The 14,922-nt window shown below is 40.3% G+C and overlaps 1 protein-coding gene and 1 long non-coding RNA gene across 8 annotated transcripts in view; both read left to right on the top strand.

The window, feature by feature from the left end:
* The window catches only part of dgkg (diacylglycerol kinase, gamma), a 142,259-nt gene that overhangs the window by 62,172 nt on the left and 65,165 nt on the right, over window positions 1-14,922 (top strand). For all 7 annotated transcript variants that reach the window (XR_014869996.1, XM_085136647.1, XM_085136651.1 and 4 more), the window contains 5 exons: window positions 536-646; window positions 739-812; window positions 4,938-5,012; window positions 12,507-12,592; window positions 13,526-13,615. Coding sequence is in view for 6 of the 7 variants with exons in the window: in XM_085136647.1 (XP_084992773.1) it covers window positions 536-646; window positions 739-812; window positions 4,938-5,012; window positions 12,507-12,592; window positions 13,526-13,615 (436 nt within the window). In the remaining variant the exon portion in view is untranslated. The remainder of the gene's footprint in view (window positions 1-535; window positions 647-738; window positions 813-4,937; window positions 5,013-12,506; window positions 12,593-13,525; window positions 13,616-14,922) is intronic.
* LOC146500284 (uncharacterized) lies at window positions 5,019-7,988 on the top strand. Its single transcript, XR_014869998.1, has 2 exons — window positions 5,019-6,537; window positions 7,216-7,988. It is a non-coding gene; the product is annotated as an uncharacterized LOC146500284 (long non-coding RNA).

The raw sequence follows: 14,922 nt of genomic DNA, 5'->3' as shown, positions 1-14,922 counted from the left end.
CCTTCCTTTTCCTTATCACCGTCTGTCTATAGCTGTCTGAGGCACTCTTGGAGCAGCTCATCTTTGGGGGCTATCGTCCTGCTGTATTCATAGGTGCTTATTTTTTGCTGCTGAGTTGTGACTGACACTCAATAATCTTCGCCCTCCTACTGTCTGTTGCTCATAGAGCCTCATAGAGCCTCAGCTGGAGACCTCTGTACATTCTGAGGAGTTGTTGCATCTCGACATGAGGAGCATCTGTCTCCTGTGGACAGTTTATTATTCCAGTATGGTATCTGATGACTGTTCGGTGAATGGCATGCCGTGATTGGAATCAGAAGCCTGTGCTATTATTCCAAAGACACTAATGTTGCCACTGCGCTATCCAGCTGCTTTTTCATGGACTTGGACATTTAATTTGCATTTTGTTTTTAGTTTTTTTTAGAGACAGGTCGTACAGACTAGGTTAGGTACATTTGTCATTTTACAACTAAAATTTAATTTCATTTAATGAATGTGACCTGTACACAGTCAATCACTTCACTTTCATTCTCAGGACCGTCATTCTGGGGTGAAGCGAGGGGAGGGGGAATCACCTCCCAGCACCAGCCCTGATGACACCAATCAGACTTTTAAATTCTCCCCTGGAGATGGACAAGCACTCCAGGTATGCTGGCCGCTCACTCTGCACCTGTCATTTCTGCATGGTGTAAATAAAGCTGGTTAGCAGCTACCTGAATCTGTCCTTCCTCTATCCAGATAACCCCGCTTCCAGGCACTCACCCACTCCTGGTTTTGGTCAATCCCAAGAGTGGAGGGAGACAGGGGGAGCGGTAAGTTACACTCACCCACAGGCTGACTCTCGCTTACATCTTCGATTTATTAGACAGAGGTTATAAATCTCGTTTGACATTTGAGATAAATAGTTAATATTTCATTAATCAAACATAAATTCATTATCATTCTTTTTTTCTTTTTTCTTTTTTTTTTGGAGTAAAATCTGAGGTATGTAATAGTCAGTTATTCCATTTAAAAACTAAACACTAAACAGAAATGAATCTGTCCCCTGCTGTGGCAAAAAGGACCCAAATGCAAGACTCACAGACAAAGCAAAGTAAATTTCAAAAGATTTTGAGCACACAAAGTAACAAACGCAGACACTCTAGGACTGAAGGGAGACTGAAGCAGAAATCAAGAAATCAATCAAGATGATGAGACAGGTGGAAGTAAAACTGAAGGAAAAGCTCAAAAGATGACAGAGTGTCAAAATAAACAGGAAGTAACAAACAGGACAGAGATGAACAAAATACAAAAGGACACTAGGGAGGTGTGGCGCTGCAGAGAGGTGGCCACATCCACTGGTCCAACTATGGCTTTAGGACAGAGGTTGTAGCACAGTGCGGAGAACTATTAAACTACTACTTGCCCTGACTCAGTGACCACACTCCAAAACTACACACACACCAGATGCCACCACAAACCTGACTACTCCCAGTGAACCCAGCAGCTGCTACCCAACACAATATCTAAAATGGATATTAAGAAAACAACAACGAAGAAAAGTGCAAACTCTTGACTCTTTACTGAAATTTACAAAAAACTAGCAGAATCACACATAGCATTAATATAACAGGCATATACATGAATTCAATTACATTAATGCAACAAACATGCTCAGTAATTGCCAAACACATAAATGCCAACACTCGAGGAAGCTGGAGGTTAAAATTCCCGAGGAAATGCTTTAACACTGATCCGTATAAATAAAATGAGACGAGTGAAAAGTTACTTCATTAACACCAGTTTTCTTTGTTTTTCTTTAAACTAAGTTTATGACATACCTCTAAAGAAAACATCTGGCCCACGAGTTATCAGCTATAGTGACTAACTTGGCTTTCCTATAACACACAAGCACCTACTACAGCAAGTGTAGAACTTACCCACAGTGCATTTACTGCTCATAGCTTAGAGGGCTCTGCTAAATCAACCCCATCATTGAACAAGACAAAAGTGTACCACACCTGGTGCATGGACCTTTGTTACCTAAGCACCTCCCACTAATAATCCTGCTATTCTCAGGTCTATTCTCACTGTTCTTCTAGCAACCTGGGAATTCCATTATATTACAGGGGCTATACTGAACTTAGACACAAAGAAGTAAATACAAAACAATGCACAAAATGTAAATCATCAACGTGTAGTGGATAATTTCAAATAGGACAGTAATTTTAGGTTCTTATCCATACACTTCTGGTTGGGAGGTTTATTCTGTTGTCATATGTTATATTATAGTGTTTCATGTTCACATTAAACATGTCCAGAGTTTCACATAGTGAAAGAATAAGGGGACAGTTGTTTCAAAGAAGCTAAAACAGCTTGTTTTAGACAGTACATGAATCATGGGGTCTCCCCTAAAACTTTGATGTTTTATGATGTTTTTATTACAACATGATGACGTCCGGCTATTAAGGCATAATTGTGATGTTGTAGGGTGTTAGACTGAGAAAATAAATAATGTAATTTACAACTCTGTCCTTATGATATATTATTTGATATAGTTTCTTGGAATCTTTCTTTCAAGGTGAACCAACCCAAATTCTCATGTCCCTAAAGGCCTAATGTATTGTTACGAAGTTTGAAGACGATCAACCTTGACCGACCTTGGCCCCATTTTCACCTAGATATGATTAGCTTGAGGTGTTTTTGGTATCTACTGTCAGACAAAGTTTGAAAATGATATTTTGAAAACTGTGGACAGCAGGCTGCTATCAAACAGACAGAACGATTACATACTCCCTCCCTTCGGGGGAGAAAAGGAACTACTCTAGCATTATCTAGTCTGGAAAAGATGACAAGAAGAAGAAGGACAAGAAGGACCCCTTTATTTGCATACTAAATACAACATGGATCTGGTGGCCTCATATACATGGACAAATTAGTTACACTCAAAGACTCCCGAGTTGAAATCCATAGAATGATTCCTCAAGAGCAAAATGGTAAAAAAAAAACAAAAACAAACCTAGAACTTCTAGGAGGAAAAAAGGCTTTTTAAAACTTTACTTTGGGGCAAAGTCAGCTAACCTCTTCAGCATTCCTCTTTTTTTTTTCTTTCAATTGGAATTGGCCAAGATAGGCCCCAGCCTACAGTGACCCTGAATTAGATAAGCAGTTAAGACGAATGTGATTTGACTGGTGATTCTATACATCTTTTCTATGTCCCACAACCAATGAAATGAAAGCTAATTTACAGAAAAATAGGTGCCCAGAGGCATTAGCAGGATGCTGAGACTAAAATCATCTTTGATTCAAGCTTTTTTGGAGCCATTATGAGAAAATGACAGTATTTTTACTTATGCCAAAGAGGGCGCCAACATTTCTTCACCTCCCTGCCAACGCTCTGAATGCTGTCATTTAAAGAGGAAGAGAGCTGTACAAGCTTTAAATTCATGTCTCCATTGTCTCATTGTACCCCACCTAACTCACAAAAGCCTGTGGCTCTCCCCCAGTTTGATACATTACCATAGCAACGCACTCTTGTTACAAATAGAAAGGAAATTATTATCTATTAATAGAACAAATAAACAGTTTAAGCAGGAAACCAGAGACTGAGGCTGCTATTTATGTCTGAGTTCAGTTTCATCTTTATTATGAGTGATGACTGCAAGCGCTGCACGAGTTGTAAAAGCTTCTCTTCTACCCAGAGACGTGTCAACAGATAGGATAGAGAGCTTAGGCACTTATTCACTAGCTAATATAAATATACTGGTACACTCAGTAGAAGGATATTAGAAGCCTGTAAAACTGCTTTTACTGCACACATGAACATGTTGGCAAAGGCTTTAATGAACACTTTACGTAACTTCCACGAGGTTGCATGAAGCTACCTTGTCAATGAGCAGCTCACTGAAAATGCTTGTGAACGCATAAAGATGACTGTCCAAATGAAGGGCATGCAAAAAAACTCCTGTACCTTTCCTGCAGAACATGGGACACTGATTCAGAGCAATCAGATGTGTGTGGAGGTTGCAGAAGTCATATAAAGTTAAGTTTAGTTAAATACATGTTGTCATGACTTTTATACCATTGCATAAAAGTGAAAACTTGAGATCTTCATATCATACACATTTGTTGACAAACGAATGATGTGCATGCATTTTGTAACTCTAAAAACCTATGAAAGATTTTTATGAAAAACAGTAAATATATATATATGAATGCAACTGTCCCAGCAGAGTTATACTCGACTAAGCTACCCTAAGGCAAAAAGTTTACACTCATTAGGGAAACGTGGGGATTTTGTGGCAACATTATGCAGTTCATTTACATTTTTATTTATTTAGAACAACCACAGTAGTCAGATGGTGGTTTATAGCAATAATCCTAAATATTAAAGCAATTATAAGGTCTGATGTGAGTGAGCACTTGGCAACAGTGGGAAGGAATAACATTCTTTTAAATAAGAAGACCACAGAAGACCACCTACAACAAACATGACAAAATACAAACCACAGGAAAGACGAGACAGATGTTAATGACATGTAGCAGTGCATATAAACACATGGGGAATGAGAAGAAGAAAGCCAGTACAAAAATCTTAAGACCAATGGCCCGATTGGTTTCACAGTCCAGACCATGTGCGCAATTTCTAAATGTGGTAACCGGGCTTATGGGCCTGATCATTGATGGTTTTCAATTAATTCGTAGGGCATGAGAATTTATGAAAGAACCAAGCTGATAAAATGTCTTTAGGTAGTCTTTGTGTTTGTTTTGCTGTTCAAAATCTGGTATCCCTGACAGATTGCATCCACAAATTTATAGACCAATCCAGCAGCACGTGGCACACCGCAGAGCTGCAAAATTCTTGTATTTCATAATCTGTGTAATTTGAGCACTCATATAAGCCTGGTGTGTAATTACCATATTAACACTATAAACTGTCCTCCTTCTTTCCTCTTCAGGGTACTTAGGAAGTTCAGGTACCTGCTAAACCCGAGGCAGGTGTACAGTCTGGATCAAGGAGGGCCGATGGTAGGGTAAGTCTGCTGTGTTCATCTCTCTTTCCTGTGCAGTGGTAGTGGCTAGGTGAAGTTGCAGTAAATTGTGAACCCTTAATGACTTCAAAAATGAGCTGACTCAAGTTCTAAGATAAAGACTACCCAATTAAATAAAACAAAGATACTACATGGGATGTTAATTTCTTGAGGAGAAGTATGCTGTATTACATGTGTGTGAGGGAAAAACCATGTGAACCTTTGGGTGACCCCTCATAGACAGACATTTTCCTCTGGTACAATTTGGAATTAATTGTTCAGCACATGATGACAAGCTGTCCTGGCACAGGTGGCAGCAAACATAAACCATGATGCTACCACCACCGTGTTTCACAGATGGAATAAGGTGCTGATACTGGATTACAGTTTTTTTTTTCTTGTCCCAAACAGAATATCATTAATTTTAACCAGAACGTTTTTTGTTTTTGTTCTATTCATGAATTTCCTAGTTTCCTGGGGCTATACTATTTGGAATTAACATGTTCCCCTTGTGCTTGTGTGGATTTTGTGCATGACAAGCAAGTCAGGTTAATTGGGGATTCTAAGCTATGTGAGAGTGTGAGGCTGTCTGTCTCACAGTGTTAGCCCTAAAACCAGCACCAGCCCATTAGAGCATACCAACAAAAGAGAAACAATTAAACTCCTATTTTTTCAGCCGATAGGATAGTTTGAACTAAAGCTAGTAGAATCCTCTGTTTTTGGGCTGAGTCAGGAGTTTATATTTCAGGATAAAAAGGGCATCATGAATATGAAATAGAAACATAAATTGTTCAGTCAGAGCGCTGTGCTGGGAGACCACCTCCTCCTGTCATGTTAGACTAACCTGCTGGAGGTCGGTGAAGGGGAATGGGGACACTGCGTTACTGCCGCGCTGCGCATTTGACCTCTTGACACTCACATGCGTTCCTGCATACGTCAGAGCTGAGCACAACTTGTACTTTGAAATGAATTCTGTTGGGCCCCCTTGTTCATTGGAAGAAGAAAAAAAATGCCCTTATACAAGAGCACAAGGGCCATGAATGCTTTACCTTGAAGGTGAAGTGACTTCACCATCCTTTCACATCCATTTGTATGAGGCTCTCTGCTCCCTTTTCTGTTACTGTCTCTGCCTCTCTCTCAGTCACGACAAGCAAAGTTGCTGCCCTCGAGAGCCCATTGTAAGAAAAGAGACCCAATGACGCACACGGGTCTTTGGGGAGAATGCTGTAGATGGTACACGCTGCATCAAACACAGACACTGTGATACACTGATGTGATGCTGGACTCTAGAAAAGATATCAAAACACTGATCTGGTTCTTGTTTTGTAGTATCTGTACTGTCAGTATACACTGTAGTTTACAGTTTAGTACTGCAACGTTCTGAACTAATCAGAGATTTTATTGAATAAAAGTATCTTCAAATGGTTGATTCAAAGGCATTACATCAGTTTTCTTTGCCACTGCATTTTCAAAATAAGATATGGACAAGACATATAATTGCTACACATGACACAAACAAGAAAAAAAAGTCCCAGTGTCTGTCTGTACAGCCATGGCAATGCTGGGGGAGGGGGGTTCATGTCTTTTTGAAGGAAAAAAAAGGAAGTGACCATATTTGGAAATAACTGGGCTGCTAGGTTATTAGCCAATGCTAGCAAAGCTAGTTGGTAAGGTGCATCCACAAACTCTGAAGGTACAGCACACACAGTAGCGGTTTTTGATACGGGCGACACGGGCGGTTGCCCGGGGTGGCATCACGGGCATCGGCAAAAAAAAAAAAAATGATGCTCGTACTCATGCTGCCCCGACATCAGCCAGCACATATTGGGAATGGCATAGGCACCGATCGGCTTTCTATCGCCCATTTGCTGGGCGTAAGGGCGCCTGCTGCTTGTTGCACAGGGAGGAGAGGGCGGGGGATTCTCTGACTGGCTGCAGCTCGCAAAATAAAAGAAAATAAAAACAAAACAACAAACACGAAAACACCAGACATCACGATACAGACTTATAATCTGCGCCGATGTTTTTTCGAAATTCTGTACGCGAAAAGTGAGCGCGAGAGCCCTCGGTGCACCTGCTTGCTGCCAAAGTCAAAGTAAACTTTATTGTCATCTCCGCTACATACAGTCCAGTACATAGAGACGAGACGACGAAGCTCCAGTTACAGCAGTGCAAGAAAACAAACAATAAATATAAGAACAGTAAGAAATCCCAGAAATACACCCTAGACAAAGTGAATCTGTGAACTAAGGTGTAGGTCAGTTAGGTTATGTTGTGGTGATCCTCGAGTTGGGGGACTTATGTTCATACTGGAGTGCAAAATTAAAACCAATGGAAGATGGACAAGAAAAGTTCGAAGTCATCAAGTGCTCAGTTTAGAAAAAATAGAAAAGAAGAGGAGGAGAAACGAGCAAAAGATACAGGTAAGCAGATGTGTCATTGGATAATGGCAGGTCATCCTGAAACAATCAGAGTCAGAATACTTTAATATTAATCCCTAAGGAAATAATGTGGATTACAGTTGCTCCAAGAAGAAATGGTAAAAGTAGTAACAGTAACAGACTAAACTCCAAACATTATGTTACAGATTTTAATATTAATTAGTCATTGTCAATTGTTGATTTGTCCTGTTCTCATTGTATGACGAATTATGATGGCTGTTTGGTAGCCGTTTGCATACTATGCATACTCTCTCTCTCTTCATATGTGTGTGTGTGTGTGTGTGTGTGCGTACTGACTTTGGAGCCAGCCTCAAATGGCCATTAGAGGAACTGCAGGTTTTGCGGGTGGCTTAATTTTTCAGCCCCTGAGTTTGTTTGTTTTTTCAGGATAATCCTTTATTAACTTGGTCTGTTGTCTAGGTCACACAAGAGGACATCATATTTATAAGACTGTAACATAAAATTGCTCCCAAAAGCACCAACTAAACATGGTTAAGAGCACCAGTTCAGCGGCTCAAATTGGTGGTGAAGAGACAAATATCTGCTGCTGCTGCCTGTGTCAGCAGAATTAATAATATGTAAACAGGCGCCTTGTCAAATGTTCCAACATAGTTATGGAGAGTGAAATTAGCTATATGTATAAATTATCTGTATTTCTTTGTACCAGACTGTAAACATGCTTTTATGTTGTTAAATTTAGCCTTTTAACAGCAGTGTATTTTATACTGTATATAAAAGATGGATTTGGCATCACATTATCCATTGTTTTAGACTCATTTTGAAGCCTAAGCATTAGTCTTTTGGCCTCCAGCATGTTGGTCATAGGGAGCCTGAAGTGACCATATTCAGACTAAAGGGTTGATTGCTAACTAATCAGTTAGAAAGCTGCATTCATAAACTGTATAAGTGTTAAGCACAGACACACATGGCATTTTGCCCTTTCAGGGCCCCTGCATTGAGTTTCTATCTGCAAACTGACTTGGGCTTGCTCAAAGAAAACCTGCTGGGCCCAGTCTAAACTTGAAATGGTCTGGGCCCTGTACGGTTCCTTCCATTGATATTATGATATATTATAATATTTGCAGTCTCTGGCTAAGAACATTGCCTTGTAAGTTCCACTTACAGTAATTATGTAACTTTTAATAACAAACTCCTCTGCCTGCAGCTCAACTCAGCCTCAGTCGTTTTTCCTCAGTGCAGGGATCTGTCTTAAATGAGGTCATATGACTGTCCTGTGCAGCGGGAGATCTGTGCCGATGCTGCTAAAAGGGTGAAAGAGGCCCTACATTGAAAATAAACACATGCATACAAATAAACACACAGGGTCTGTTGTCACATAGAGGGTTAACTCACTGCCAGCTGAACTCCACAACTGTTACCATGGGCTCCTTAGCAACACTCACAGCAGGCATTGAAATGAGGGGGTAGATTTCTCTGAGTGATGTGTTTAGGGAACGCGATTAGCTTGCTGTACTTACATTTCATGTCATTGCACATAATATGTCAACCTCCATGTGGTATTTATTGATGCACCAACTTCCTTTAAGACATCATGCTTAAATCAAACGGAAGATTTTAAATAGGTTTTGGTTAGATGTGAATGCATATTGGTGTTGTTTCTCTATATAGCCCTTAGGGGGTGCTGTTTGCCTTGTGGCTTCTGTGCCTTGTGGCTTCTGTGCCTTGTTATAAGGTCTAGAAATAAACCTACCACCTACTTTGATTCTGGGGAGGCAGTAACATAAGGGTAAGGCAGGCAGTTTGGTTGTTTCAGGTACCAGAGAGGCAGGAAATCTAATCCAGAAGGAACAGCTGGATTATAGATCCATTAGTAGGAAGAGTTGCCAGGTGCCAAAACACAACAGGGCACAACAGCTTATATATTCCAAGGTTCTCTCTATATTATTGGCTGTTGGTACCCCTGTTGTGTTGGCAGGCTCCTTCCATTCTTGAGAATGCAGGAGCTTTTTCATTTTCCACATAGACCAAAAGTCAAAACCAATTTCCCTAGCCTCTCATTAGGATTCAGCCCCAAACCTGTTTGTTTCTACTGAAATAATGAAATAAAAACACAAGCTCTATGGAAAAAATGCACAGAGCCACTGTGACATCACAGTTAATGGGATCCTGTTGTGAAGGCTTGAGATTAGTTGATTAAGTAAACATATTGACTACAAGGCCTGAAACTAGTGATCTGTCACTTCGATGCCAGCCGGAATAGGCTTCAGTCCCCCCCAAAATTGGACAAGTGGTGTGGATGGATGGTTGGAAATAGATGAAGGGAAAACAGGGCCATTTGTCTATATATTACTATACAACCAGGCTTCTTTTTTTCTTTTTTTTTAGTAAATTGTTGTTTGTAGGTGCTTTTAAACACAGCAGAGTGTAGTTATATTGTGGATTTGATATACTGCTAACGGATCATCTGCAGAGGAATGGCTTATTTCAGTCAGGTTTCAGAGCTCATCACAGAACAGAAACAGCATTAATGAAAGTTACAAATGATCTTCTTATGGTCTTTGACAGTGGACTCATCTCTGTGCTTGTCCTGCTAGACCTTAGTGCAGCGTTCAATACTGTTGACCATAATATCCTATTAGAGCGATTAGAACATGCTGTAGGTATTACAGGTATTGCACTGCAGTGGTTTGTATCATATCTATCTAATAGACTCCAATGTGTGCATGTAAATGGAGAGTCCTCTTCACACACTGAGGTTAATTATGGAGTTCCACAGGGTTCAGTGCTAGGACCAATTCTGTTTACATTATACATGCTTCCCTTTGGCAGTATCATTAGAAGACATAGCATACATTTTCACTGCTATGCAGATGACACCCAGCTCTATCTGTCCATGAAGCCAGATAACACACACCAATTAGTTAAACTGCAGGAATGTCTTGAAGACATAAAGACCTGCATGGCCGCTAACTTTCTGCTTCTTAATTCAGATAAAACTGAGGTCATTGGATGGCATTACCTTGGCCTCCAGTAACACTGTGAGGAACCTTGGAGTTATTTTGACCAGGATATGTCCTTCAATGCACATATTAAACAAATATGTAAGACTGCTTTCTTCCATTTGCACAATATCTCTAAAATTAGAAACATCCTGTCTCAGAGCGAGGCTGAAAAAAAGAGTTCATGCATTCATTACTTCTAGGCTGGGCTACTGTAATTCATTGTTATCAGGATGTCCTAAAATTCTCTGAAAAGCCTTCAGCTAATCCAAAATGCTGCTGCAAGAGTACTGACAGGGACTAGAAAGAGAGAGCAGATTTCTCCTGTTATGCGTTCTCTTTATTGTATTCCTGTTAAATCCAGAATTGAATTTAAAGTTCTTCTCATTAAATACAAAGTCTTAAATAATCAGTCCCCATCTTATCTTAATGACCTTATAGTATCATATCACCCTATTAGAGCACTTCGCTCTCGCTCTGCAGGCATACTTGTTGTTCCTAGAGTATTTAAAAGTAGAATGGGAGGCAGAGCCTTCAGTTTTCAGGCCCCTCTTCTGTGGAACCAGCTCCCAGTTTTGATTCAGCAGACAGACACGATCTCTACTTTTAAGATTAGGCTTAAAACCAGTAGCAGAAAATGGGCTTCTTCCTGTTAAAAGGGAGTTTTTCCCTCCGACTGTCACCAAAGCACTTGCTCACAAGGGGTCGTAAGATTGTTAGGGCTTTCTCAGTTTTCTTTGTCTGTATGGTTTTTACCTTACAATATAAAGCACCTTGAGACAACCGTTGTTGTGATTTGGCACAAAATAAATGAACAGAACTTTTCACGGGATTCTCTGACAATAAAATAAAGAACGTGACAATACTGTGGGGTAAGCATTTCATTGTCAATACTGCCTGTAAATAATCAGGTGTTTCTTCTGTAACACTGCACAGCTGGAGAGTTTTCTATACTATTTGCAAAACATGTATCGTTGTATCTTTGACAAACTGGTCGGGGCATCTGGAGTTCACATATTAATGCATCTTATTATGAAGAATTTTGATCCTGATGAGGACCTGAATAAGGACAAAAGTGATATCACTCATATGTTATGGCTTCCCTAATATTTTGATGTCAGGTTAACTTGACATTTTGGACGGACAGCCCTTCCACTATAATCAGTGAAACACCAAAATAGTTAATATGTTTTGGAAAAATAGCGTTCACTCCTCCAGCAGAGTTTGGGAGACTTGAAAAATCATGTGGTGGCCCAAGACCTTACTGAGATACTATACGTCAGTTTTTCTTTTAATTTATCACCTGCTTGTATTATGTTCAAGTGAAAACGTCGAACTGGTTTAAAGAGTCTATGGGCGATCACTGTGCAGGACCAGGTGGTCACCGGGCAGCTGTCTCATGATAGAGAGAGATGAAAGCTTTTGTCGACACCTTTGTTCCAACACACATTAAAGGTCCCTTTGAAGGGCATGCACTCTGTGACCACTGTGTGACTGTGGTTTCCAGGGAAAGGAGTGAAGTAAGCACAGCTGGAGAGGGCACACACTGATTACTCTTTCTCTCCCTACCTTCCTCTGTGTCCTCTCTGCCCAGGAGCGCCCCTGTTCATTAAACCATCACAAGCTTAGAAATCCCTGTCAGCTGCTGCAAAATGCAACTAATAAATTTGGCGTCACAGAATTCTTAGTACACACCGACATTAGGATTCAGGGACTCTGTGTATAAAAGTGTTCTACAAACAAAACACCTGTTTTCTGTATATGTGAAGATGTTCTCACACATGTACTGAACCCTTAAACGTTTCTGTAACGTCCCTGACAAAGGTACAGGTCAGAACACAAAGTCTGTGGGATGTCTGATTGCTTTAAGATGTGAACAGGGCAGTCAGTGGTCCATGCCCGCAGGCTCGTGGTTGTCTTGTGTGCTGCCCCGTGAACTCTCTACCCAGGCAGCTCTCCCGTCTTAAACACATACCATTTCTAGTGCTGCAGACACTTCTGAAATTGATTATTTTCTGCTGTATGTGAGAATGGATAGCAGCACTAAAATGTTAGAAGATCATGTTTGATGATTCCTGGATCTATTGTCTTTCTAGGCTCAACTTTTTCCATGATGTCCCTGATTTCCGGGTTCTTGCTTGTGGAGGTGATGGCACAGTCGGCTGGATCCTCGACTGTATAGGTAATTAGATTCTAACTTCTGAAAAAGTTAGAATCTAACTAATACTTTGCTTTGATAGGAGTTTATCTGCATTCTTAACCAGATTTTTTTTTTTTTAAAAAGGCAGCTGTAGGTCAGAACACATGTCAAAGCATCTTTGACCAATATACTGAACCCTGAGTTACCTAGAGCAGCGGTCCCCAACCCTCGGGCCTCGGACCGGTACCGGTCCGTGAGTCGTTTGGTACCGGGCCGCGAGAGTTGAGGCTCAGGTGTGAAATGTATAGTTTTCAGGGTTTTTATCGGTTTTTAGCGTTATTTTGTTATCGTTTTTATCATTAACTCGGTTTTCCTGGGTCTTTTCACGTGTGTTATGAATAAATCTTCTTTTTTTTGGTACCGGTACTAGTTTTATTTTGTTGTATTTATCCGCGACACCTTAAAGGCCGGTCCATGAAAATATTGTCGGGCATAAACCGGTCCGTGGCGCAAAAAAAGTTGGAGACTGCTGACCTGGAGTGTATGTGAATGTTAGAATGTGCGTTAGCATAGATAAAAGCACCGTGTGAATGTGATTTGGTGGATGAAACATATTGTAGAGCACCAGTCCACATATATTTTCTGTTATTGATAAAAGTAAAGATAAAATGTGGCTGAAAGAGCAGAAAAATAAAGGTGAACATTAAATATTTTAGCTGAAAAATGAATTGTAAACATCTGTTTAAAGACCAGCTCTGAAGTTCCACAGTGCCTGCAATCATGCATAGTTTTTTCCACTGTGAGGAATTATTACTCTCTACTTTATTCTAGCTGAGTACAAATGTAGGTTTGGCAGTAATTTATCAGTAATAAATTCAGTTAGAATTCTAGTTCATATATTGTCATAAAAATCTGTTTCAAGAACATTTCCACCTCCATAGCACTAGATCGATCTGCTTGTCTGTGCCCTTGCAGATAAGGCCAACTTTGCCAGGCACCCTCCGGTGGCCATTCTTCCTTTGGGCACAGGGAATGACCTGGCTCGCTGCTTACGCTGGGGAGGAGGTGAGGAGCTCATTCCAGCATCTTTCTGTATTTTCTTTACATAGCTGCATAGGCATCTATAAAGCCTGCAAGAACTGATGCCATAGATGATCTTTTTGGAAACTTTGTGGCAAAGAGGAACAAGCTGAAAACACTGATAAGATTTTGTGAGCCTGTTAGTTAATGAAGTTAATGTAGCACCATACTTATTCATAATCATTTGTGTTTGTGGTCACCTGATGAGTCCTCTTTAATTCAGTTTTTTTCGTGTTCATCAACTCTTCAGAGGAATATCTGTGTTTCTGCTTACTAAAGATGCTTTCCACAGTCAAAAAGACTTCTGATATCACTGGGAAAAAGCAACAATATTGGAGCTGCACAGCTAAGCAGTAAGGAGAAATTGGCTATAAAGAGGGAGCCACAGAGGGCAGCTTTCACTTTTTTTCTGCCTTTGTGAGTCTCTGTTCTGTCCCGATTAGTTTCACATTACCAAGTCCGCTGTCACTTTCTATAGCTACGCTTCAGCCTGATTGCCTGTTTGCTTTTCAGTGTTCTTTCCTAAAACTCTGCGTGTTTATACCAATCACTGTTGTCTCCCTTTGGTTGCTGAATTACTTTTTCCTGGACATTCCCGCCTGCTCTCTTTTGTTCTTCTCATATCAGCTTCATTTTTCACCTCTGTCTGCCTTACATGCCTCTTGTCTTCTGTATTTAGATACTCATTTTTGAATTGAACATAATAGAGCACGTTTAAACAGTTAATTTAAGGAATGATTCACTTCTCAAATACAAAAGGTAGCCATGTGTCTCTGCACATTTCTGGGAAATGAAAGATGGGAAGAGAAACAGGGGACTTTTATGTGTCAAATTAAAAATTTAATATGCAAATCACTTGCACACGCTGTAAGTCCTTTGCCAACCATTGATTTCTCGTAGTACTTGGGACCAGTAATTACACTGGCTGGTTATAACTGCTCGATTGTTGCTGCGAGGACCAGCAGAGCAGTTGAAAGATATTTTGTCAATAAGCTGCCAGGTCTGGGTGGCTTTGGGCTATTGAACTGATCATCAGAGATAAACTCTGAAATATTAGCTGCAGCCAATTAGCTTGATGATCATTTACCTGAGAGGGAAAATGAATCTAGTCTGATTTGTATGTGAAGGTGAGCAGCCAGTTTTGATTCATGGCTCTGCAGTCTGTTTTAGTCAGATGTTCATCAACTAACAAAAAAAATCTATCGAACAGCTTTCAGATGTATCACCACTCAATCTAATTTATGATCTCTAGAGCATGACTCCCAAAGATTTAGGCCTTGTTGAATTTTAGT

The sequence above is a fragment of the Neolamprologus multifasciatus genome, chromosome 16 (genome assembly GCF_963576455.1).
Source record: "Neolamprologus multifasciatus chromosome 16, fNeoMul1.2, whole genome shotgun sequence".
In the NCBI taxonomy this organism is placed as follows: Eukaryota; Metazoa; Chordata; class Actinopteri; order Cichliformes; family Cichlidae; genus Neolamprologus; species Neolamprologus multifasciatus.
The sequence above is the reverse complement of the archived record's forward strand: the minus strand, read 5'-3'. Positions and strand labels throughout refer to the sequence as shown.